The sequence below is a fragment of the Zootoca vivipara genome, chromosome 15, assembly GCF_965207765.1.
Source record: "Zootoca vivipara chromosome 15, rZooViv2.hap1.1, whole genome shotgun sequence".
NCBI classification, from domain to species: domain Eukaryota; kingdom Metazoa; phylum Chordata; class Lepidosauria; order Squamata; family Lacertidae; genus Zootoca; species Zootoca vivipara.
Window position 1 is genome coordinate 927,537 of NC_142598.1, and position 27,202 is coordinate 954,738.

General features: G+C 47.9%; 1 protein-coding gene across 1 annotated transcript in view; it reads right to left on the reverse strand.

The window, feature by feature from the left end:
* Positions 1–27,202, reverse strand: part of LOC118097806 (caM kinase-like vesicle-associated protein) — a 41,843-nt gene that overhangs the window by 3,389 nt on the left and 11,252 nt on the right. Inside the window, exons 2-9 of the mRNA XM_035141050.3 lie at positions 8,524–8,619; positions 7,026–7,157; positions 4,175–4,249; positions 3,252–3,390; positions 2,947–3,067; positions 2,503–2,578; positions 1,870–2,006; positions 854–932 (exon numbers count right to left, since the gene is read on the reverse strand). Of these exons, the coding sequence (XP_034996941.3) occupies positions 854–932; positions 1,870–2,006; positions 2,503–2,578; positions 2,947–3,067; positions 3,252–3,390; positions 4,175–4,249; positions 7,026–7,157; positions 8,524–8,618 (854 nt within the window). The 5' untranslated portion in view covers position 8,619. The remainder of the gene's footprint in view (positions 1–853; positions 933–1,869; positions 2,007–2,502; positions 2,579–2,946; positions 3,068–3,251; positions 3,391–4,174; positions 4,250–7,025; positions 7,158–8,523; positions 8,620–27,202) is intronic.

Here is a 27,202-nt window from a genome sequence, read left to right on the forward strand (position 1 = left end):
GGCGCTCGACGGTCTCGTTCTACACGGCATGGAGGTATGCCTTATTTTCGGGGGGGTGTCTTATGTTTCACTAATGATAAAAAATGCTGCCATGGCTTACTTTCTGACTACGTATTAAAAAAGGGGAAACACGGTAGTATTGGGATCATATGCTCTGCCATACCTGCAGGGAGAAGGGTAGTTATGAGGGTGCAGGGTAGGCCTCCTGGCACACTCAGTTCACAAAAGAAGGGTATGTCCAGGGGGCTCAGGGGGAAGAGCTGCAGGGCTGTTCCCATTGCTCCTCAGAATCTGTTGCCTGAAGCCATTATGTCACTCTTCCTAATGGTAGAACTGGCCCTGTGGCTCATAGTTTGTTCAGCAGAAACAGCTTATGGGTGCTGGTTCACACATAGTACTAAGCCGGTCACTCCAGTTTGTTAATGAAAGGCAGGAGGAAAATACGGATGGGGAAGAAATGGGGCAGGTCATAGGCATGTTTTCCACACACATTCACACACGTCCTGCTAGTATTGATAGAATTTTGTTTCATTCATAGTCATCTAATTAATGCTGCAATATGTAACAAGCAAGCAATTTCCCCCATGCACATAATAATAATAATAATAATAATAATAATAATAATAATAATAATTTATTTGTACCCCGCCCATCTGGCTAAGTCTCCCCAGCCACTCTGGGCAGCTCCCAATCAATAATTAAAACAATACAGCATTAAATATTAAAAACTTCCCTAAACAGGGCTGCCTTCAGATGACTTTTAAAACTAGGATAGCTGCTTATTTCCTCGATATCTGATGGAAGGGCGTTCCACATGTATGTTCAGAGGGTCCCACAAATGGTGAATTCTCACCAGATATGTCCCAGTGCCTCCTGGGCAGTGATTCGTTGGTCCTGGTCAACTTCCATAAGCTGTGACACCAATTTTTTGGCTGCAAGGGAAGAAAGGAAAAGGGTGGTTGGTGGGAAACATTAAAGAAAGTGAACAATTGTCGTCTCTGTCTCTGTCCCCGTCCCTGTCCCCCCCGGTGACCCAGAGCAAGGTGGGAATACATGTTCCATTGTAGAATGGACTTTACCATTTCAAGTAACAAGAGGAGCATACATTTTGAATTCTCCCTTATGTATTTTTGGGGGGTGGATAGAACACCAGCACAGTGTGTGAGATACCCAGCCTCATATAACCAACATGCTTAAGTCTGATTAATGCATGAAGGGGTTAAGACCATAGAGTAAGTTGTCCTGCCAGGTTTATATTGGTCCTGCAAGTTTTGTGATTTAAAATCTGCTGAGGCTCTCTTGCCAAAGAGTACAGTCGTACTTCGGCTCCTGAACCCCTTGGGAGTCGAACTTTTCAGCTCCCGAACGATCAAAAACTGGAAGTGAGTGTTCCGGTTATTGAATGTTCTTTTGGAAGCTGAAAGTCTGATGGGGCTTCCACAGCTTCCAACTGGCTGCAGGAACTTCCTGCAGCTAATCAGAAGCCGCACTTTGGAAGTCGAACATTTTAGAAGTCGAACGGATTCTGTTCAACTTCCGAGGTACGACTGTACTTGCCCTAAACCCGGATCTTGGCATCCAGGGAATTCTTTTATTATACCATATCTGTTTTCCTTTTAACCAAATCAACCCACACAGAAGATTGTGCTAGAAGATGCTTTCCCCATGTGTGCTTCCTTCCTTCCTTCCTTCATTTAAACAAACAGGCATAGTTTTATATTAACAACCAATGTCCTTCCCACTTGAAGCCTGAAGTTGCACACTTTGCCATATTGGAATTCTACTGTCATATTCACTTGCGTGCCTAGACCAGGCTAGAGGAGTCGGGTCAGAATTGAGTCAGTTCCTGGCCAGGCCTCCCTCTCTTACCAGCAGGAGAGATGTCATCCCAATAGGGGGAGTCAAAGTCGTAGTCCCCAGCCAGAATTTTGCGGAATATCCGGCGGTTGTGGCTGTTGCTGTTCTCATCATCTGTGTCGTCGTAGAACGGGGGGTTCCCTGACAGCCTGTTTTTTGGGGGGCAGGTAATGGGGGCGAATCAAATCATTACAGAAGGCAACAGAAGACCTGGACCCAAGCAATTCTAACTCAAACACATCATTGAAAAATAATCATATATTCCACCTCTCAGGGAATAGCCTCTCAAGGCAGCATATAACTAAAGGAGATCCAGTGGGGATAGAGTTGAGTGGTTAAAAAGTTAAATAAGAATACAGGATCATAAGGAAGCACCTAGTCTCAGGAATCAGCAGTAGAAAATGTGGCCAAAGAAAGGCAGATGGGAAGAAATGAGTCTTCAAGGAACATCTGAAGACCTGCCCTGAAGGCCCTGTGCTTTGTGCCTGCTAATCTCAGAGGCTGTACCTGTGGGTCAGGTGTATGGCTAACCAGGTCTGTCAAGCTTGTTGTGAGTCTGCCACTTTGGCCATTCCAAGGTTCCTTTCTGCCTACCTTTTACGCACACACACACACACACACACACACAACGCTGGTGGAACTCACAGAATAAACATGATAACTCCAACAGCCCAGCAGTCAACAGGACGTCCATAGCGCTGCCGAGCAACCACTTCAGGAGCTGTGGGGAGAGATATATATATGGGTCAGAGGGGGAAAACATTTAAGAGGTGGTTAAGATAAAACTAGTGGCATTCGGAGTCAGGTGCTAAGGCTGCCGTTTTTCACCTTCCCAGCCGCCCCTACCCGGCCAAGGTATGGAAGGCAGAAATGCAAAAGGCAATGTCTTCTTTGTCACTGTGTCTCTGTGCCAGAAGGACGGCTCTATCTGTTGAATTATTGCCTCTGAGGGAAAAGTGTTGGGCAGCCTACAAAGCTCCTAGTTTCTGTGGGTGTGCCATGAAGGCCAGTTAGAGCTGTGCAGGGGAGGAGAAATCATGCCTCTTAGCTTTTAATCCAGCTCTGGGAAAGGGAAAGACATATCCGTACCCAAATATTCAGGGGTCCCGCATGGTTCTGTGATGGCCCCGTTCTCGAAGCGTGAGAGGTAAAAATCCCGCAGTACCACCTTGGAGCGATTGTTCTGGTTGTAGTACATGAGATTCTCCAGCTGGGGGCAGCAGAGACAGGTGAACAAAGTTAGCCATCCTCTCTCCCCAACCCTAAAACAGCACATTGCAGTACAAATGTGTTCAGGGTACCTCTGGGCACTTTCCTCTTGTTGGAAGAGTGGAAGGACCATCAGAGGGAGGGAGGTCACTCTGAGCATGTCAGGCCTGGGAATCTTTCCTTACCTTGAGATTGCGATGAACAATGTGCAGGTTATGTAAATAGGCCAATGCCTCCAGCACTTGCCGGACAACATTGCTGGCATCCTTTTCCGTGTAGTAGCCCTGGTCCAGGATCCAGTCAAAAACATCCCCACCAGTGGCCCTGCAGGTGACACAACAGAATCCAGCGTGAGCTGCGGAATCAACGGAAATCGGGCAACACACCCCATTCCCCGCTGGGCACTGCTGGATTCGGAGTAGCCAAAATAACAGCATGGATTGCAGAAAGGTGACAGCCCAAGTGATTCTTACTTTGCTCTTCCAAAGACTAGGACCCCGGGAGATCAGAGTTCAAATCCCCACTCAGCCACAACGCTCACTGGGTGACCTTAAGTGAGGCAGCCAGCCTGACCTACTTCACAGGGTTGTTGTGAGGGTAAAATGGACAAGGGGATGACCATGTTTGCTACCTTGAGTTCCTTGGAGTCAAGGTGGGATATAAAAGTAGTAGAGATCTGCAAACATCCAGAGGCAAAAGTGGGCAGAGCAGCTAATGCAAATGTTACTTTTGCAAAGTGAGATAGCTTTAAATATGCCCCTGTCTAGCCTCCACTTGGGCAAGTGAGGCATTATCAGAGTTCAAAGACACAGCCCAGCCAAGCAATTCTCAATACCCAGTCAAGTGCACAAAAACGCCTGGCATGGTTTAATCACCTTTACCCAAATTGAAATGGCCCTGGCATTATTTCTGTGGTGGTAAGTTTTTTTAACTGCTTTTAACATTGTGCTTTAATTGTTCTAACCTGCCCCAAACCCTTCAGGTGGGATGAGGTGATGATGGTGTTCAGGGCAGGTGGAAGGGCTCCTTGCCCTCTCAACCAGCTGCTTTTTGGGCACATTTGTGCCTGACATGGCATAATACGTCTCCACCTCCCAGTGAAACTTACAGTTCCTGGATGATGTAGAATTCCTTCCTTGTCTCAAAGGTATCAATCAGTTGCAAGATGTTGGGGTGATTCACCCTGGAAGAAAAATGCAGAGATGCATGAGCTCCTGTCCTGCTCCCTCCACGAGGATCCACTCCCCACCCCTCTGTCTCATTCCCCCCCCCTCTCTCCTGATCTGACTCCTTCCACCATTCTTGCTGCCTGCCTGTCCCCTGCCAGCTTGGCTTTGTTGTTTGCATCTGAGGGACCATTTGTACAAAGACCAAGTCAGCAGAAATCCCAGCCAGCCCCCAAGGCCCTCGTCAATAATGCATGCCTGGCCTTTAGACGTCTAAAGAGGCTAAATCCAGCTCTGGTGAGGTGAGGAATCAAGCGCACAGCTTGGATGGTGGCAAACAGAGATGCAGGGAGGGGTGGGCTGCTTGCAATTTGGGATGGAGACAGGTGAGGGAGGGGCTGCCACCTTTTCCTTTTGGCTCCCTCTGCCTTAGGCTTTCTTTCTTTCTTTCTTTCTTTCTTTCTGCCTTGCAGAAACGGAGACCCGCTTAAAGAAAAATATTAATATTCATCCTTTTCCCCCCCAGCAAATGCTAGCACAAAATGAAGGTGAGTGTTCACATGGGTCGGGCTCTGCAACTACAAAGCAGAAACAGGGATACCTGGCAGTTAACCAAGTTCAGGTTGTCTTTAGCAGGCATGAAATTTGTTGCCATTAGCAGCAAAATTAACTGTAAAAGCTAGGTTCAACAGCATGGGCGTAGCTGGGGGGGGCAGGGAGGCAGCTGCCCCCCATCAAGTAAAACAATAAAAAAACTTAACTAACTGAGGTTCTGTTCCCCACAACCTGAAGCCTGTCCCCCTGGTGCAGTTAAAAGCAGATTAGGCATGATTTTCAAGGCTGGGTGTGGCATGAATAGAAAGCGGCAGGGCCCTCTCTCCTCACACGAGTCTTCTACTTCAGTTGTACTCTCTGTTGGTATGGGAAATCACATATCCTCACAGAGCTCTGTGTCACATGTAGTTTCATCCACAGCCTGAAGAATTTGGGAACCCCACATAAACCATAGCTGTCAGCCTTCCCCCTTTTTTTGCAGGAAACTCCCTTATTCCAAGGCACAGCTGTCAGCCTTCCCCTTTTTTGCTGGAAATTCCCTTATTCCAGCTCTGTTTCCCACTGCTATCCTGGATTGTTAGATATACCGTAGTCTGTCCCCGGGACAGGTGAGGCTGCTGCTGACCTTATTTTCAAATCCGAAAGTGGACAGCTATGCAACATAAACCCCATTTTATTCTGTTTTTAATTTGTTGGGGGCTGGCCCAGAGTGCGTGGGGAAATCCAGCCGAATGGCTGGGGTATAAATAACAAATTATTATTATTATTATTATTATTATTATTATTAACCACTTTGAATTTCGTGATACATTGGGGGGGGGGTAAAAATGTTAATGAAACAATCACAGTGCCAGAAACCACTGGGATTATAAATGCCACTTAATGTTTGTTTTGCAGTTCTCAGCAATCTTTCAGTGCTGCAGCATTTATCTTCTGGAACTCCCTGCCAATTGACATTAGACAGACACCTTCACTTTATTGCTCTTGGTGTCTGCTAAAGGTGTTTTTGTTTAGGCAAGGCTTCCAAGATATGTAAAGTTGACATGTATTTTAATATGTAATTTTATTTGGGGGGGGGTGTATAATTGCTGGCTTTACTTACAATTGGTTATGTCTTGTTTTTAATTTCCGGTTGTTACTGATTATTTTAATGTCATTTTATATCTTCCATAAGCTGCTTAGAGGTTTTTATGATTAGGTGGTATACAAATTCTTTGTTATATATTTAATAGCACAAATAACACAAATGCCCCAGACCACACAGGGGAAGTTCATATTCACCCACTTACCACAGGGGAAGGAGGGGGCTGTGGGTAAGAACCAGGCATTTCACATTTGGCACACCTTGTGGTTACTCCACCAGGATGTCCTGCCTTCTCTGCTCTAAATTTTAGCTTCCTTGCTTGGCCCTTGCTAGGTAGGATAGATGTATTTCCACCATCACCCCACCTGGTGCAGTTTTCAACAAGTGGTGATTTTCTCAGCATGCAGAACAGGTGAAGAGAAAGCTTTATCTGTGGAATTTCTGCCTCAATATTTCTTAAACCGATCAGCCTCCAAACCATATTGTAAAGACCAATGGTTAAAGACCAGAGGAGTCTTTCCAGTGGAAACCCGCCCCCCACAACAGATGGCAATCTTTTTGTCCTGATACATTTGCTTTCGTGAATATTTTTATTCTCCTTTCATGTCCCCCAGTCTCCCTGTCTCATTTCCTCACAATCCTGGAGCTCCCCGGCCCCGACGCCTCACTTCCGTTGCTATAACTGAACATTTAGCTGCGAGCTTAACTCTGGCTCGGGGGCCATGAACTCGCTCTGCAGTCTGTCAACTTGGCAGTTTGCTGAAAAGAAGCTACAGAGAGTGTTATGATTTACAGAAGCACAGCTTCTTTTCCCCAGAACAGCAGAGAAAACACTGGAGCTTTATACACAGATGAGGGCCAGGGAGCACCCAGGAGTTCACTGGCACAGGCACGCCAACCGGGGCTGCCTGCAGGATGGAGGGACTCTTGGCAAAGGGACTTTGGGGAGGTAATAATAATAATAATAATAATAATAATAATAATAATAATAATAACAATAATTTATTTCTACCCACCCATTCTGCTTACCCTGCCACTTGACCCGGGGAAACCCGCATTCAGGTTTCCTCGGGGGGGGGGGGGAGCGGCAGGGCGAGGGCAAGTGTGAATGACTCCCAGTACACACACCCCAAACCCCCCTCTCAGGCACGTACATCTTCAGGATGAGGATTTCATTCTTGGCTGCCCTTCGCACGTTGCGCCCGTCTTTCTTGAGAAATTTCTTGCAGATATACAGTCTGTCTGTCTGGCGTTCGCGGGCCACACAAATCTCGCAGAACTCCTTCCTGTGGGACAGGGGGGGGGGCAAAAAAGAAACCCGCTTTCGCTGTGAGAGCTGCTCTGTTTCTGCCTCGTTCAGCATCTTGCTTTCTCTAGTGGCTGGCCAGATCATGTCTTGGGGAAGCAAGCAAGTGGGGCAGAAAGGTGGTAGTCTGTGCCCTGTTGCCTCAGACTTTAGAGGGCCCTTTCAGCTGCCATGGCTGATATAAACATTAATAAATCAGTTCTCCGTGCTTTGGGTTTGGGGCCACTTTATGGAGTGTAGCATAGCAATTAGGGGAGGGAGGAATGGGGAACCTTTGACCCACCTGATATTGATGGACTACAAGTCCCATCATCCTTGACCTTTGGCCATGCTGGGTGGGGTTGATGGAACTTTTGGAGGATGCCCCATTCATGGGAGACCAGGCTTCAAATCCTCATCAGCCATGAAACTCACTTGGTGACTTTGGCCTATCACCACCTCAAGGTTGTTGTGAGGAGAAAGGGAGGACATGGGCTGCCTTTAGCTCCTCGGAGGGAAGGCATGAAGTAAATGCAATGACCAAACCAAATCCAGAGGTGGCTGGGCGAGTTTGAAAAATGGTTGTGGTGTATTGAAGATGCCAAATAGCTGGTGGGACATTTGCTGCCTGCGCTGCCCTGAAGGGACTCTGGCCTTTAGCCTGTCTCTCCCAGCAGCCACTTCATGGACCCTTCCCAGCATAGGAGGCCATTTTGGAGAAGCCCTGCGCTTCTTCTTCCTGCTCACTTGTGGCAAAATGGCAGGCAGGGCATGGGCTAAAACGAGAGCAATGATCGCCGGAGCGGCTAACTGTCCCTCCCTTGCTCACTGGCGGCATATGAGTCAGGCATTTAGAGCACACCCTACACCCCAGGGAATCTTGGGAACTGCTGTTTGTTAAGGGTGCTGTGAATTAAAGCTTTGTAAAGGATAAGCTACAGTTCCCAGCATTCTTTGGGGGGAAATGTGCTTTAAAAGTACATAGCCATCATGTGCGTCAGGGGCTCTGAAGGGCAATTTGAGCAGAGCAAGGGGAAGGAAGGGGCTCAAGGGCTGGGCAGCCACAAAGCAGTGGCATGAGAGACACGAGGCCAAGAGCTCTGTCCTACTGCCAAGTGCCAACTTCCATGTGTGCCAGGCAAGGGTGAGAAGATGCTGTGGCTGCTCTGAGGCTGCCGGGTGCAGGATGGCAGTGCGAAAGAGAAGAAAGGATGCTGCTGCATGGTGTCTGGCCGGCTGCTGGGACAGGACATGAAGACCCGCCCTCCACAGCCCAGCCTGCCAGGGACCATGCTCCTTTGCTCCCTTGGGGTCCTTCTCCGGAGGCCACAGGGAGCTGCGCATCTTCATCCTGCTACCCTACTTACGCCCGCAGCAGCTGCCCGATCTCATACTTGTCCATGATGTCAGAGAGGCTGTTGTAGTTCTTGTCATCCCGAAGTCCAAGGCAGCCAAACGGCATCCTGAGGAAAAGCAAAGTGGGCTGAAAGGATTCCCAGTGTAATCTGGGGACACAGGGAGGAGGGGGCCACCATGCCAGGCCCCTGGCACATGATCTAGCCCAGTATTTGCTGCTCTGACTTGCAGCAGCCTTCTAGGGTATCAGGCATAAGACATTCCCAGATCCATCTGAACACATCATGCAAAGCGTTTGTGGATCTTCCCCAAATCTTCCTTCTTTAGATTTCTTACTCACCCTTCACCAAAAAGTCTCACATACCCTCCAACATTTCTCTGGTGAAAATAGGGGTGCCATAATCCATAATAATGTAATGATAATTTGCCACAGCCACTCTGGGCGGCTTCCAACAAATATAAAAACATAAGAAAATATTAAACGTTTAAAAACTTCCCTATCCAGGGCTGCCTTCCGATGTCTTCTAAAGGTTGTGTAATAATAATAATAATAATAATAATAATAATAATAATAATAATAATAATATATCACGGTCAAAGACCAGCTTGTGTAGTTACTTATCTCCCTGGCTCAGGAGTCACCTAACTCCCTACCCACTAACATTTCTCTGATGAAAATAGGGATACCCTAAAGAAAATAGGAACATTCTGGGATCAAATTAGAAACTGGAATGGCTTCCATAAAGGGCTGTCCCTGGGAAATAGGGTCTGATCCCAGGGCAGGTTGCCACAATCTAATCGTACAGTTATAAAAACCAGCAAAACAGTTCTAAACAAGAGCAGAATATTAAAAACAGTACAGCATCAAACATTAAAAACTTCCCTAAACAGGGCCGCCTTCAGTTGTCTTCTAAATGTAAAATAGTTGTTTATTGCCTTGACATCTGCTGGGAGGGCGTTCCACAGGGCGGGTGCCACTACCAAGAAGGCCCTCTGTCTGGTTCCCTGTAACCTCACTTCTCACAGTGAGGGAACCGCCAGAAGGCCCCCAGTGCTGGACCTCAGTGTCCGGGCAGAGCGATGGAGGTGGAGACGCTCCTTCAGGTATACAGGACCGAGGCCGTTTAGGGCTTTAAAGGTCAGTACCAACACTTTGAATTATGCTCGGAAACATACTGGGAGCCAATGTAGATCCTGGTAGACAGCCGCCCTGGACACAGAATTAACCTGTGCCTCCATGGACAGCTGTGACTCCCAAATGACTCCCAGGCTGCGCACCTGGTCCTTCAGGGGCACAGTTACCCCATTCAGGACCAGGGAGTCCTCCGCACCTGCCTGCCTCCTGTCCCCCAAAAACAGTACTTCTGTCTTGTCAGGATTCAACCTCAATCTGTTAGCCGCCATCCATCCTCCAACTGCCTCCAGGCACTCACACAGGATCTTCACTGCCTTCACTGGTTCTGATTTTAAAAGAAAGGTAGAGCTGGGTGTCATCTGCATACTGATGAACACCCAGCCCAAACCCCCTGATGATCTCTCCCAGCGGCTTCATATAGATATTAAAAAGCATGGGGGAGAGAACGGAACCCTGAGGCACCCCACAAGTGAGAGCCCAAGGGGTCTGAACACTCATCCCCCAACACCACTTTCTGGAAACGACCCTGGAGAAAGGAGAGGAACCACTGTATGACAGTGCCCCCAGCTCCCAACCCCTCTAGACAGTCCAGAAGGATGTTATGGTCGATGGTGTCAAAGGCCGCTGAGAGATCCAGCAGAACTAGGAAACAGCTCTCACCTTTGTCCCTAGCTCACCAGAGATCATCGATCAGCGCAACCAAGGCAGTTTCAGTCCCATGGTGACGCCTGAATCCTGATTGGAAGGGATCCAAATGGTCCGCTTCTTCCAGGCGTGCTTGGAGTTGTTCAGCAACCACCCGCTCAATCACCTTGCCCAAGAATGGTAGATTTGAGACTAGGCGATAGTTGGCCTTATTGGCCAGGTCTAGAGCTTTTTTTTAAGAAGCGGTTTAATGACTGCCTCTTTCAGTGGGCCTGGGAAGGCTCCCTCGTAGAGGGAAGCATTCACCACCCTGCGGAGCCCTTGGTGCAGCGGGGAGGTCGGTACACCAAAAGGAATCCTGTACTACCTCTAGACAGCATCTTAAAAAGCAGAGACATCACCTTGCCGACAAAGGTCCGTATAGTTAAAGCTATGGTTTTCCCAGTAGTGATGTATGGAAGTGAGAGCTGGACCATAAAGAAGGCTGATCGCCGAAGAATTGATGCTTTTGAATTATGGTGCTGGAGGAGACTCTTGAGAGTCCCATGGACTGCAAGAAGATCAAACCTATCCATTCTTAAGGAAATCAGCCCTGAGTGCTCCCTGGAAGGACAGATCGTGAAGCTGAGGCTCCAATACTTTGGCCACCTCATGAGAAGAGAAGAATCCTTGGAAAAGACCTTGATGTTGGGAAAGATGGAGGGCACTAGGAGAAGGGGACGACAGAGGACGAGATGGTTGGACAGTGTTCTCGAAGCTACGAACATGAGTTTGACCAAACTGCGGGAGGCAGTGGAAGACAGGAGTGCCTGGCGTGCTATGGTCCATGGAGTCACGAAGAGTCGGACACGACTAAACGACTAAACAACAACTACCTCTATTGCCCAACTTCCAGAACATGCACTCAGAGAACTGGGTCTTCCCAATAGGACACCTGGTATAAACTAATAACTTCCTAAAAATCACTGCAACCCCCCTCCCTGCCCACATACCCTGGGTTGCTGTGCGTAAGAGAAACCTGGTGGACAAGCAGAGGCAAGGACAGGCCCATCTGCGTCATCCAACCAAGTCTCTGTCACACATGCCAGGTCAAATCCTCCATCCACAATCAGATCGTGGATGGTAGTGGTTTTGTTCATCCTTGACCTGGTATTACACAGCAACACTTTCAGGTCATGTGGGTATCCCGTGCTGATTCCAGTATCCTTCCGGCCAGGACCAGACCCGGAGGCAGGGATAGTCCTCAAACAACGACTAAACCTGCCTCCTCGGTAATGACATGGTCTGGTCTTAGCATAACTCCTTCTCCTGCCCATGATCACTGAGATCGGGTGTCCCAGGCTGTAGCTGCACCTCTGTGGGAAGTCACTTCTGCAATTGAGGGGCTGCAACAGAGAACTAGCCCCCTCCCAGGCCAAGCTTCCCTAAGCTTCTGAGGGTAGTAGAAATACCGAGGGAATCTGCATAACATTAAATAAGAATTAAGGAAACTTTTTGTTCTTGCAGCTGTTTGAATTCTGTGCAGCCCCTAAATATTGGAGTCCGAACATAAACAGGTCAGTACATTTTGTTTTAAGTCAACAACTTGAGTTTTATGTGTGCAGAATTTAGCACAATGTTTTAACGTGTTCTTTAACTTCCTAGCCTCCCTTCCCAAGAACTGCAAAGTGCCGTTCACCCCACGCCAGATTCATAGCTGTCAAGTTTTCCCTTTTCTCGTAGGGAGGGTATTTAGCATAAGGGAATTTCCCTTAAAAAAGGGAGGACTTGACATCTATGGCCAGATCCGTGCAACCAGAACCCCTCTTTACAGCATGGGGGGCTGCCCGGGGCCCCTAAACCTGGTCCTAACTGGAACCATCGCCCCCTTGTAAGGGAGGAAAAGGGGCGGAGACCCACCAAGGCACCTCCTGCTTCCATGACCCTTTCTCCTGTCAATGTTCCCTTCATGCCTCGTTAGCGCAGCAAGGAGCAGCTAGAGCGGAAGAGCACGCACATCTCCTTTCAGGGCTGGGGACAAAACCCTTGAGTTCTTTCTCTCTCACACACCAGCCCAAATACATCTGTCTACATGCTGTGCGCACATTTCTTTTTCTCAATCCAGATCAAAGCCGGTTTGGGAGGGATATGCATAAAAAGGCAGAATTTCATAAGAAGCAACAAGATAGATCTGGATTGTGCCTAACATGGTGTGTCCACCGCTCCCCAAACCAGAGGTGGGAGCACATAGGATGCAAAGCACATGGGAAGCACATAGCCTTCATCCCATACCTCTCCCAAGGCTAAAGAGAGTACCAGGGGTCCTGGTTCCCTCAGCACCATGGAAAGCATGGTGACACATCAGACACTCCAGGGAGGATAGGTGGGTGACCTGTTCAAGTGATGCCCTTCAACTGATACCCTACTGTAACTCCCATCATTCCTGGCCATTGGCTATGTTTGCTGGCACTCATGGAAGTTCTAGTTCAACAACATCTAGAGGACCAAAAGTTCCCCATCTCCCCTCCCCAAGGATCCCAATCCAGAGAAGACGAATTGTGCAGAAGCCTTGTGGAAATTAATGAGACTTAAAGTAACATAAGAAGAGACCTGCTCGATCAAGCCAGTGGCCCATCTAGTCCCACCCCCCAGTCTCACAATGTCCAACCACATGCCAATGGGAAGCTCCCCAGCAGGACCTCAGCGCAGCAACCATCTCCCCACCTGGGATTCCAAGCAGGAGTGGGGAAGCAAACCCGGTTCACAGATTACGAGTCTACCACTCTTAACCACTACACCACACTGGCTCTCCTGTTATTCCTAACATCCCAAGTTCTTTTTCATAAATGTGGCTTTGTGTTAAAGCACATTGTACAAAAGCAACACTTTTGACCAGAGAGATAGCTCTGGGACATTTCAAAAGGGGGAACTTATTTTGTGGTCCATTAGCTATCTTTTTCTTTGGTGATCCCTTGTAGCCGAGTAAGATTGTCTTCGAACACAGTCTTAACACTGAGTCCGTAAGTGACTGTGGAGGCCAATTCTGGATCCACACGTCCTTCCACAGTGGGGACATAGGTTTCCAGGCAGGAGTTGATCACAGTGAGGATTTGCCAAGCGTGCCTTCCTCTTAGCACGTTTCTCCCTTTCATCCTGAGTTTAAGTGCCTTCAAAACCCAAGGCACCTTTGGTAAAGGCTATTCTCCAACTGGAGTGCTTGCAGGCCAGTATTTCCCAGTTGTCAGTGTTTATACTACATTTTTTTTAGATTTGTCTTGAGAAAGTATGAACCTCTTTTTTTGACCACCAGCATTACGCTTTCCATTTTTAAGCTAGGAAGAGAGTAGTTCCTTTGGAAGACAAGAATCAGGTATCCAAACAACATGACCAGTCCAACCAAGTTGATATTGAAGAATCATTGCTTCGACAATGGTGATCTTTGCTTCTTCCAGTACACTGGCACTAGTTTGCCTGTCTTCCCAAGTCATGTGTAAAAAACGTCAGTGACACCATTCATGGAATCTTTCGAGGAGCTGAAGATGGAGTTTATAAGTGGTCCATGTTTCACAAGCATACAGTAAGGCTAGCAGTACACTAGCTTTGTAAACAAGCATTTTGGTTCCCCTGCGAATGTCCCGGTCCTCAGAAAACTCTGCACTTCAATCGGGAGAAAGCCGCACTCGTAGAGCTCAGGCGATGCTGGATTTTGGCATCAATGTTGGCCCTTGTAAAAAGATAACTGTGTAAGTAGGAAAAGTGATCAACATTTTCCAATGTTACACCATTAAGTTGGATTTGAGGTGCTGCCAATGGGTTGTTTTGTGTTGTTGGTGCTGCACTTTTGTTTTTGGATATTGAGCAATAGCCCAAGCTTTCCGTAAGCTTCTTCGGAGATATTTAGGATGGTTTGGAGAGTTGTCATCAGCATACTGAAGCTCTATGACCTACTCTTTGCTTTCAGCCTACTCAGATTAAAGAGCTTTCCATTTGTTTGATACAGTATATGATTTCTACCCTGGTGAGGTGTTTCCCTTTGACAAAGTACTAGTTACAGGTAGGTAGCCGTGTTGGTCTGACGCAGTCAAAACAAAAATAAAAAAAATCCTTCCAGTAGCACCTTAGAGACCAACTATACCTTATTTTTGTTCCCTTTGACAAAGTGTAGAATCATGACAATGAAAATAATAAATTGAGTTGGGACGATAACACAACTCTGTTTAACACCTGATCCCACTGGGAATGGTTCACTTAGAGAGCCATTGCTATCTGCAATTGTTGATGACATATTAACATGTTCACAAATTTATCTGGGCAGCCAATTTTCAGAAGGACAGTCCACAGGTCATTGTGATTTACAGTGTTGAAGGCCTTAGTCAGGTCAATAAACGCCATATACAGGGGTTAGTTTTGCTCTCTGCATTTTTCTTGACACTGTCGAGAGGTTAAAATCATATCCACTATCCCCCTAGAAGATTGAAAACCATTTTGGGATTCAGGAAGGGTCACCTCAGATATTGTTAAGAGACACTTTGCTAAGATCCTTGCAAGTATTTTGCCGGCCGCAGCTAGTAAAGAGATGCCTTGATAGTTTCTGCAATCCATTCTGCCACCTTTTTCATGATCATGATAATTTTGGCATCCCTAAAGTCTGCTGGGATCTCTTCTCTCTCCCAGATTTTTTCGATGAGCTTGTGAAGTTGTTGTGTAAGTTCAATTCTGCACACTTTGAAGACTATGGCAGCTATCCCATCAGGTCCGCTGGCTTTGTTGTTTTTGCAGATAGTGCAAGCTCATCTCTAATTTGTTTTTGTGGAATTTGTGAGAGGACCTCAGCAGCTACGGGGGAGCTGTGGTTAAGGAGATGCTGGTATATATACACCTTCCTGTTGTAAGTGGCCATGATAGTGGGAAAGGGAGACTCTGGGATGCCTTGGCCCTTAGGCATGGTTATTATGGGGTGCCAGCTGTATGATCTTACTCACCCTTTTAGTCCACCCTTATGCTCTGCTCTCTGGGCAACACACATACAACTCAGATACCTTCACCCCTGAGCTCTTTATCACTTTCCAAACACAATATAATAATAATAATAATAATAATAATAATAATAATAATAATAATAATAATACCCTGCCCATCTGGCTGGGTTTCCCCAGCTACTCTGGGTGGCTTCCAACCAAATATTAAAAACAGTACAGCATCAAACATTAAAAACTTCCCTAAACAGTTCCACCTTCAGTTGTCTTCTAAATGTAAAATAGTTGCTTATTGCCTTGACATCTGCTGGGAGGGCGTTCCACAGGGCAGGTGCCACTACCAAGAAGGCCCTCTGTCTGGTTCCCTGTAACCTCACTTCTTGCAATGAGGGAACCGCCAGAAGGCCCTTGGTGCTGGATCTCAGTGTCCGGGCTGAATGGTGGGGGTGGAGACGCTCCTTCAGGTATACAGGACTGAGGCCGTTTAGGGCTTTAAAGGTCAGTACCAACACTTTGAATTATGCTCGGAAACATACTGGGAGCCAGTGTAGATTCTGGTAGACAGCCGCCCTGGACACAGAATTAACCTGTGCCTCCATGGACAGCTGTGACTCCCAAATGACTCCCAGGCTGTGCACCTGGTCCTTCAGGGGCACAGTTACCCCATTCAGGACCAGGGAGTCCTCCACACCCGCCCACCCCCTGTCCCCCACAAACAGTACTTCTGTCTTGTCAGGATTCAACCTCAATCTGTTAGCCGCCATCCATCCTCCAACCACCTCCAGGCACTCACACAGGATCTTCACTGCCTTCACTGGTTCTGATTTTAAAAGAAAGGTAGAGCTGGGTGTCATCTGCATACTGATGAACACCCAGCCCAAACCCCCTGATGATCTCTCCCAGCGGCTTCATATAGATATTAAAAAGCATGGGGGAGAGAACGGAACCCTGAGGCACCCCACAAGTGAGAGCCCAAGGGGTCTGAACACTCATTCCCCAACACCACTTTCTGGAAACGACCCTGGAGAAAGGAGAGGAACCACTGTATGACAGTGCCCCCAGCTCCCAACCCCTCTAGATGGTCCAGAAGGATGTTATGGTCGATGGTGTCAAAGGCCGCTGAGAGATCCAGCAGAACTAGGAAACAGCTCTCACCTTTGTCCCTAGCCCACCGGAGGTCATCAACCAGTGCAACCAAGACAGTTTCAGTCCCATGGTGAGGCCTGAATCCCGATTGGAAGGGATCCAAATGGTCTGCTTCTTCCAGGCATGCTTGGAGTTGTTCAGCAACCACCCGCTCAATCACCTTGCCCAAGAATGGTAGATTTGAGCCTGGGTGATAGTTGCTATATTGGCCGGGTCTAAAGATGTTTTTTAAAGAAGCGGCTTAATGACTGCCTCTTTCAGTGGGTCTGGGAAGTCTCCCTCGTAGAGGGAAGCATTCACCACCCCGTGGAGCCCATCGCCCAGCCCTTCCCGGCTTGCTTTTGTTAGCCAGGATGGGCAAGGATCAAGGAGACAGGTGGTCAGTTTCACTTGTCCAAGCAGCCTGTCCACATCCTTGGAGGTAGCAGATTGAAATTGATCCCATATAACAGTGTTTTTCAACCACTGTTCCGCGGCACACTAGTGTGCCGCGAGATGTTGCCTGGTGTGCTGTGGGGAAAAGATGGCGGTGGGGCGGCGAGCCGCCGCGTCGCGCCGCCGCATCGCGCCTGCAGGATCCCTGGCTGGCTGGCTGGCTGAGCGCGTGTCGTTCCTTCCCAGAGGAGCATGGCAGGCGCCAGCAGGGGGAAGCGCTTCTGCGGGGAAAGCAGGCAGAGTCAGCGCCCAGCAGCGCGGCGCTGGATTGAGGAGGCGGTGCTTCGTGCGGAGCTGCTGGGTGCCGACCCGGCAGGCCGCTTCCTTGATCCGGCGGCCTACCGGGTTGGCGCCCAGCAGCGCCGCGTGGAGCACCAGATTGAGGAAGCGGCCTGCAGGGTCGGTGCCCAGCAGCTCCGCACGAAGCACCACCTCCTCAATCCAGCGCCGCGCTGCTGGGTGCTGACTCTGCAGACCGGCTCCTCGATCCGGCACTCTGCAGGACAGCTTTCTTTTGGGCAAGGAGTTTGCAAACAGTTTAACAGCACAGCCCTGTCCCTGCGCATTCAGAAGCGAGCCCTGCATCTTTGCTGTGGGTCTAGGAGAGCCTCCCTCTCTCAAACTCTTGCTGTTAAGTGTAGACAACGCCAAGAAAGCACTGATTCAGGGAACTTGCAGACCACAGAGCTATTTTTTTGTTGAGATTCAATCACAATTATAAAAAAGCCTGGAGTGAAATCCAAAAAGGAATGGAACAATGGAGTAAATTAAAACTCTCCCTCTGGGGTAGAATATCTGTAGTGAAAATGAATATACTCCCAAAGTTGATGTATTTGTTTCAAGCAATACCAATTTTGGGAGGAATAAAATGCTTCTCTGAGTGGAAGAAAGACCTAACAAAGTTTGTATAGAACAACAAAAAGCCGAGAATTAAATACCAGCTACTGACAGATAGAAAAGAGAGGGGGGGATTTTCTCTCCCTAATTTGGAATTATACCACGCAGCAGCTGGATTGGTTTGGCTGAAAGAATGGATAACTCTAGAAAAACCAGAGATCTTAGACCTAGAGGGAGTGGAAAATAGATTTGGCTAGCATTCATATTTGATTTATGGAAAAGTTAAAGCCCACAGGGGGTTTTTAAACCACCTAATTAGGAAATCATTGTATTTAATTTGGGCAAAATATAAAGGTATATTAGAACCTAAGATACCCCTGTGGACATCCCCAATAAATGTGATTACGGTTAAAAAATTAAATATGGAAGAAAAGATTGCCACCTACCATGAGCTATCGGAAAATACACAAAATGAACCCAAATTAAAAAGCTATGAGGAAATCAAAAAATACCTTCAAGTTGGCTGCAATATTTCCAAATAAACCAGAAATTTATGGAGGACAAAAAATTGGGAATTGCAAAAGAGAAGTCTAAATTTGAAAAAGAATTGATACATAATGATAAAAAATTGATTTCATGCACGTACGATTTGTTATTTGAATGGGAGGTAAAAGAGGAACAAACTAAGCCATCAATGATAAAGTGGGCCCAAGACTTGGGACACAATATATTCGTAGACCAGTGGGAAAGGCTGTGGAAAAAAGATTTAAAATTTACTGCGTGCTACAATTTGCGAGAAAACATCTTTAAAATGATGTATAGGTGGTACTAGACACCTGAAAAACTAGCAAAAATGTATAAAAATAAATCACCTAAATGCTGGAGATGTGAGAAAGAAATAGGAACTCAAATGCACATGTGGTGGAAATATGCAGAGATAAGGATATATTGGGAGAACATCTACAAAGAGTTGAAGAGAATGCTGAAATGTAAGATCACGAAAAAACCAGAAATGTTCCTACTAAATATAATACCGGAAGATATAGGAGATGTAAATAGAAAACTATTAATGTACGGTATTGTAGCCGCGAGGGTGCTGATCGCGAGAAACTGGAAAAGCAGAAACGTTCCTAGTACAACAGATTGGCAAATATTAATGAAAGAATATTCACAGCTAGCCAGAACCACTGGGAGAATTAGAGGACAAACAAGACAAAAAATAAAAAAGGAATGGAGGATCTTTGATGAATATATAAAAACAATCAAGTAATTAAACCTCAAGGCAGACTAAAGCCGAACCAAGCTGAAGGGTTAAAAGATAGATAATAAAGAATTTATTTTGTGGACGATGAAAAGGAACAGTATAAGTTACATAGGATATGATTGGAAGTTGCTGGTATTTTATACATTGTCTGTATTTTTTTTTTCCTTTTTCTCTCCCCCCCTCTTTTCTCTTCTGTACCCTTCCTTAGTTTTTTGTCCTTTTTCATTTTTGATTATTGAGATGAAAAACATATAACACATTGTATTCCTGGTTTTTCGTCTTGATTTGTATGTAAATATATGTATGTTTTTAACAATTGAAATAAATAAAAAACATTTTTTTAAAAAAGAGATTCAATCACACACCTGCAAATTCAAAATACACAATTATTTGAACTCTTGCACAACAAACTTGCTTCCCCAAAAGATCAGACTTTTCCTGACAAAGTAATGGAGAAATGCATTAGAAAATGGGGCAAAACACTTGCTTTGATGCAACTGTAATCTAACCTCCCCACAAACAAATCAGAATGAATGTTCATTAAAGAGCCAACATCATCTAATCTCCCTGTAAAAAAATCAGCTTGAATGCTCAATAATCAGGTTGACTGGAAGCACTCTCAGTATAAGGCTGGTTCCCTCACACCTATGCTTTTCAAACAGCCTCTCAGGACCAATGTTTATTAGTTGGACTGTGTGGCTAAGCTTAAGTGTGTTTTCTTCTGGCCTTCTTAATATTGGGAGGGGAATGGATAAGTTTTCTTTTTTCCTTTTTTTGTTTGGGTTTTCAGAAATGGAAGAAACAACCGAAATATATTTTCGAATATATGAGTGAGTAAAATCTCCAGTGCTCTTTCCCCAAGACCAAAAGGTGGTCAGACTCCCAGTTGTAGAGCTGGCAGCCAGTGGGCTCTGTTCACAAACTTGCTCTCCAGAAAGATTCTCAGGGTGTCCTTGGTGATTGACATGGCCTTCCTTTCTGAGCAGAGGGGCAACAGATACGATCCGTCTCTTTCTTCCCCCACTCCCTCGCTGGAAGTCAGCCAGGCTGCATTCCTGCATCAGTTCTCAGTGAGTCATCAAGAACCTGAGGAACAGATCCATATAATTTCTGACTCCAAACTTATATAGTTGGATATAATATTGGGAGGCAGCTGCTTCTTGCCCAGGAATAAAATGCCCCACTTTTCCGTTGTGATTGCTGTACATTTGAATTCCTCACAAGCAAACCAACTCCTGCCTCAGGCCTGTTTTTTGGCCCATAACCCTTTTTCCTTTTCAGTAAATCTATTCTTTTGACAACAGCATTGCTAAATATCTTGTAAGGGGTGATATAACTGCCAGAAATAGTTGCAAAAGCCTGCATAAAAGGAGGGACCTGCATGCCACTCTCAGCAGCAACTCAGCTGTCAGCCACCAGGCTCCATTTTTTGGTTCCAAATGGCTACTCGGCACTTTGATTTTTGTACTCTTGGATCTGTAGTTTATTTCTTCCGAACAGGGTGACCAATGCAGGAGGGCCACAACTCCATCATCCTTGACCACTGGCCATGCTGACTGGGGCTGATGTGAATTGGAGGAGGTAATTATGGAGACAGGTGCTTTTCTCACATAAGGGCACTGTTGTGTATTGAGTCAAAGGATTTTATATCTGTATTATTATTGTCTGTATTTGCATTAGGATAAAGTAACTGCCTTTTGGTTCCAGAGGGTACAGCTACTATTGGCTCATTTAAGCTGCTGTATTTGGATCCTCTGTCTTATTGGTTTCCTCCAAAAGGCCGCACTGTGATTGCTTGATATTGTTCCCTCCAAAATGTATCCCTTCCTAGCTAGTCCCCTGTCCCTATAAATGTAGCTTTCCTCTCCTCAGTCTTCAGTCTTGTTCACTTTAATAAAGAGCTGTTACTAGAGAACTGTCTCCAGCATGTTATGTCAAGAGAGCTGAAATCACAAACCCCACGTCACAACAACTGGCGACGAAGGTGGGATCCGGAATGCTGAGGAGCGGTTAAACACAGCCCTGCCTCAGAGTCCGGATTGCAGCTTAGAACAAGACTCACTGGCCAGCTGAGAAGACGACCCTGCCCGCTAGGACAATGGAGAGTCCAAGGGTATTGGAGCCCTTCCAGCCATCAGAGCCCCACACATGGGAAGACTACGTCGAACGCTTCGAGTTCTTTGCAGTGGCTCAAGGGATCACCGATGCCAGCAAAAGAAGGGCCACATTCCTGAGCTACTGTGGGCCCGAGACCTTCAAGCTGGCCAAGGCATTACTTGCTCCAGCAAAGCTGAGTGAGACATCTCTCAAAGATATTCTTGCCTGCCTAACAAGCCACTTGGCGCCTACTGAGACCAAGATGGCCCGGCGGATGGAGTTCCATAAGAGGCAGCAGCATGCTTGGGAGTCTGTATCCACATTTCTGGCTGAACTCCGAAAGCTCGCTCAGCACTGCGGCTTCCAAAATCTGGAAGAGACTCTCCTGGATCGGTTTATTGGTGGTCTGAGCAGCAAGAAAGCCAGAAGACGCATCGTGGCTAAAGAAGAGGTTACCCTTGCTTCAGCCTTGAAGGAGGCCACCGCCACGGAGAATTATGAAAGAGAGGAGTTTGATGCCAGTCGCAAGGCCACTAAGCCACAGATAGAAGTTGCGCATGCCATGGACGAGCTAGAGGCTACTCCGAGCCAGAGCCCAGTCCGTGGGGTCAAGTCGGTGCGTCAGGCCTGCACAGTGCACAAAGATCGCCGAGGCAGTTGCCCAGGTTGTGGCGGAAACCATGAGCAGAAGAGTTGTCGTTTCAGGGATGCTATGTGCCGGACGTGCGGAAAGACGGGTCACATCGCCAGGGTCTGTAGATCGGCGGCGTCGGGAGCAACAGGAGCACCTAGACTGGAGCATCGCAGACCGCCCACAGCAACTCGTTTTCTAAAGGACTGCCACTACGTAACGGAGATCAACGGGAGGGCCGTGCAGTTTCCAGCGCAAGGCAAGGCACACGTCAAGGTGAAGATTGAGGGTCAGCAGTGCGACATGGAGGTGGACTCTGGATCTGCATTCACCATCGTGTTGGACCAGACCGCGAAGACATTCTTCCTCAGGGGTAAGTTGCCCCCTCTGGAGCCCTTCCCGGCAACCTTGCAGTCGTACTCAGCAGGCCGCATCCATGTTATGGGAATGTGTGCCGTGAGAGTACAGTTCCGGGACAAACAGGCTGTACTCAAACTGGTGATTGCGAAGGGCAGTCGCCCCAGTCTCCTGGGCACTGACTGGTTCCCCGCCCTGGGACTGAGTATCTCAGGGCTTAATTCAATCCAAACCTGCCCTGAGATGAACGAGGCATTATGCAAGGAATTTGCTGGTCTCTTTAATGGAAAACTGGGTTGTTATAAAGGGCCCCCAGTTGACTTCGAGTTGGACCCCGGGGTGGCCCCAATCCGACTCAAACCAAGGCGAGTGCCATTTGCACTGCAACCCAAGATCGAGGCAGAGCTGGATAAATTGGTCAAGCAGGGAGTTCTCTCACCCGTGGACTCTGCTAAGTGGGAGACTCCAATCGTCACGCCCCTTAAAGCAAATGGGGAAGTCAGGATATGTGCAGATTACAAATGTACTATCAATAAGGCACTCAGGGGAAACTCATACCCCATTCCAGTCGTATCACATCTGTTGGCTAAACTGGCTGGGGGCAAGGTGTTCGCCAAAATTGACCTGGCACAAGCTTACCAACAGCTGCCAGTAACCCCACAATCAGCGGAAGCACAGACTATTGTCACACATAAAGGGGCGTTCAGAGTTAACAGATTACAGTTCGGAGTTTGTGTGGCCCCAGGGATTTTTCAAGGGCTCATGGAACGCCTGTTAAGAGGTCTGCCGGGGGTCTTGCCATTTTTTGATGACGTTTTGATTGCTGGAAAAGACCCACAGGAACTGGTTGCGCGTGTCCGTGCAGTGTTGCTCAAGTTCAAGGAGGTGGGGTTGCAACTGAAAAAAGAAAAATGCAGTTTTGGGGTGCCAACTGTGGATTTCTTGGGGTTTAAAATTGATGCATCAGGCATCCACCCCACAGATGCTAAGATTAAGGCCATCATCGAGGCACCACGACCACAGAACAAGACGGAGTTGCAGTCATTCCTGGGACTTATTAACTTTTATCATTCGTTCTTACCCCAGAAAGCTTCGGTAGCTGAACCATTACATAGACTATTGCAGAAAAAGAATGTGTGGCGATGGGGGCGGGAGCAGCAGAAGGCTTTTGACTCCTTGCGAGGAATGCTGAGTAGCAGGAGCGTCCTTGCTCATTATGATGAGTCAAAGCCGCTGGTCCTGGCATGTGATGCCTCTCAATACGGTCTGGGGGCTGTGCTGAGTCATAGGGAACCGGATGGGTCGGAAAAGCCCATCTCTTTCTATTCCCGTACGTTGTCGCCCACGGAGCGCAACTATGCTCAAATTGATAAAGAGGCACTGGCTATTGTGTCCGGAATCAAAAGGTTCTATGATTATTTGTACGGTCGCCAATTCTCCATTGAAACGGACCACAAACCACTGTTAGGGTTGTTCAACCCAAACAAACAAACGCCACAAATTCTCTCCCCCAGAATGTTGCGTTGGTCAATATTCCTGAATGGGTTCCAGTACACCTTGACCCATGTGCCGGGGAAACAATTGTGCCATGCTGATGCGCTGAGTCGCTTGCCCCTTCCTGGCGGGAGCAATGAGGATCCTGCTCCGGCGGAGCACATTATGATGCTAGAAACACTTCCGGGGGCTCCTGTAACAGCTACGGATATAGCTGAGAAAACTAGGAAAGATGTTGTTCTCTCCCGTGTGCTCACTTGGGTGGGGAGGGGGTGGCCAGGTGGTCCGCATGAAGAAAAATTCAGGCCTTATGCGACAAGGCAGCACGAATTGTCCATGCATAAGGGTTGTCTCCTATGGGGAGATAGGGTGATCATCCCAGCACCACTGAGAAACAGGGTTCTTGAGACGCTTCACATGGGACACCCGGGAATGGTCAGGATGAAGTCGCTAGCCCGATGTTATGTGTGGTGGCCTGGAATGGACCAGAACATAGAACAATGGGTACGAACATGCAAGGCATGCCAAGAGGTGCGGCCAGAAGTGGCCAGAGCACCAGTCCACTGGTGGGAGCAGTCCAGGACTCCCTGGAGCCGGCTGCACATAGATTTTGCGGGGCCATTCCAAGGGAAGGTCTTTTTGGTTATCGTTGATGCATATTCCAAATGGTTAGAAGTGGCGATGGTCCCTAGCATGGCATCAGCTGCCGTAATCAAGGTGTTGAGGCAGCTGTTTGCTACCCACGGGTTACCTGAGACCATTGTATCAGATAATGGGGCAGCTTTTGTATCCCAAGAATTCAGGGCATTCTTGGCTGATAACTTTATAAGAGGGGTCACATCCGCGCCCTTTCACCCATCCTCCAATGGGCAGGCTGAGCGCATGGTAAGAACAGCCAAAGAATCCATTGCGCGCTTAATGGAGGGTAACTGGTCGGCTCGCATTGCGCGAATGTTATTTTTGCAGCATGCGACGCCGTGTACTGCGACGGGCAAGTCGCCAGCCGAGCTGCTCTTAGGTAGAAGACTGGTAACGGTGCTGGATTATGTCCACCCAGATAAAATGCCAAACCGTAATTCAAGAGCAACCCCCCAGGCTGAGACTGACACAACAAGGTATCTCGCCCCTGAAGATCTGGTCTGGGTGAGGAACTATTCACGAGGTCCGCGGTGGGTGGCCGGTGTAATCACCCGGGCTAGTGGACCTGTGTCCTATTATGTGACCTTGGAAAATGGGCAAGTTTGGAAGAGACATATAGATCAGCTGAGGCGCCGGGCGCTCAGCAGGGAGGAGTCAGATAATTCATCCCTGGCTAATGACGCACAGCTGCTAGACCAGAGTGAAAATGGTCCAGAGGTACAGTCACCAGGGGCTTCAGCAAATGAACCAGGGTCTGCTAGTCCTCATGATGACGAGGTACAGGTTGGGGACCCTGAGATGTCCGGGACTCCATCTGTTCCTGATGAAACCACTATAGCAGCCCCTGCACCACAGGTAACACCCAATCCAGAACCTGCAACACCTGTTGTCAGGAGATCAGGTAGAAGTTGTAGGACCCCACAGTACCTGAGGGATTACGTCTGCTGTGCTCACTAGGGGGGGAGGGGTGTTGTGTATTGAGTCAAAGGATTTTATATCTGTATTATTATTGTCTGTATTTGCATTAGGATAAAGTAACTGCCTTTTGGTTCCAGAGGGTACAGCTACTATTGGTTCATTTAAGCTGCTGTATTTGGATCCTCTGTCTTATTGGTTTCCTCCAAAAGGCAGCACTGTGATTGCTTGATATTGTTCCCTCCAAAATGTATCCCTTCCTAGCTAGTCCCCTGTCCCTATAAATGTAGCTTTCCTCTCCTCAGTCTTCAGTCTTGTTCACTTTAATAAAGAGCTGTTACTAGAGAACTGTCTCCAGCATGTTATGTCAAGAGAGCTGAAATCACAAACCCCACGTCACAACAGGCACCAATGAAAAAGATGCTTGAAATGATCAGGGTGGACAGTAAGCTGTGCAACACCCACATCTCTTCAGGACTTGAAGGCCGGGCCAGGCCGCGGCGAGGTGAATCCATCCGAGCCAGCAGTGGGATTCAGAGCGTGGCACCAGTCTCTGGGGCTAGGCATCGACCGGGTCAGGAAACAGTCCACGGGTAAAGCTGGGGAGTCCAAGTCCGAAACTTACAGAAGGATAATCCGGGGAACAAAGTCCAGGTCCGGTCCAGGGTCCAAGGGTTCAGAGAGGAGCCCATCTGACAGGGCCAGGGCAGGAGCACAGGGCAGGAGTCCAGGCGAAGGCAGGTACCAAGACTCAGGCAGGATCTGGCTTGCAACAATGTTTCTCCTGCAACCTGGGCTGGGGCCCGACAGCCTCTTATCTTTGTCAGGGCAACGGCCGGTCCCAATCCCCCGGCGGCTCACCTCTGTGTTTAGCCCGAAGACAAGCACTCCTCCTATGAGTACTCAGGTCTTTCCTTTTCTCAGACCTGAGTCTCTGGCAGCTCGGGCGACACCGGTGGGTTGCAGGACCCAGGGGTAGCCTCGGCTTCCCCTGACCAAGCTGGTAGTGGAGCAGCTGCAGGTGATGGCCCAGCTGATGGCAACAAGGTGCTCCCCGCATCTGGAGCCAGGACAGGCTCAGGCCCCTGACTCGGCCCAGCTGGTGTTTGCTGCAGGGGAACCCGTGCAGACTGGGACTCTTCAGGATCGGGCCCCGGACTAGGTTCAGATAATGTCTGAGGCAGAGGATCCGGGGCCGACGGAGACTTCTCTGGTTCTGAGTCTGAGCCATCACATCATGGAAGCAATTTTCCATCTCCCATTTTGGGTTACAAACCTTCCACGTTTGGCAAGGAAATATGTTCAGCTCTCAAGCCCAGCCTCAGGCAGCAAATTTGGAGCACAATTACTCCAAAGTTTCAGTCAGGGCTGGCCCTACCATTGGGCAGAGTGGTGTGGCAACCTCAAGCAGGAGATGCTTGGGAGCAAGGACTGGTAGCTGTGAAGGATGGAGCTCCATCTGCCATGGGGCCTGCCTTGCTTGCCCTTCTCTACGCTGCTGCTCGGGGCAATGCTTTCCTGTAGCCAGCATTGCAGTAATTCACAACAGCCTGCCTGTCATCTTCTGCATGTGCAATGATTGGGCTTCTCCAGACGGCAACACACCATGGATGCACTAAGAGTGCTTCAGGGGTGGACATATTGGACCGCCTACATATCACTCCGCCCAATTTATTGTTCCATGATCTTTCCCAAATGCTACCATCTTATTGCCCTCTGGAGGGGCACAAGGAAAGAAAGACAAAGTATAAACCAGACCTTTTGTGGTATGGAAAGTCACAGGATTTCAGCAGGATGTTCCAGCACTTGCCCTGGTGGGAAGAGAAGCAGGATGGCTGCCCCATAGAACCCTGGAAAGTGGCCTCATGTATAACCACCCAGATATCACCACAAGCACATATCATCATGAATGCACAATTAAAAGGATGTCTGGGGTGACTGTGTGTGTGTGTGTGTGAGTGAGAGAGAGAGAGAGAGAGATGTCCCTTACCCAAGGCAGCAAAACATCTTAGGCTGTGTCTACCATAAATTGCTGTTTATTTTTTAACTGCAGAGCATCAGGGGGATTGAGGAGAAGCCATTTGGATTTCCATCTTTTGATGTTGAAATGTCCAGGGACAATCCTGGCAGATCTAGTACT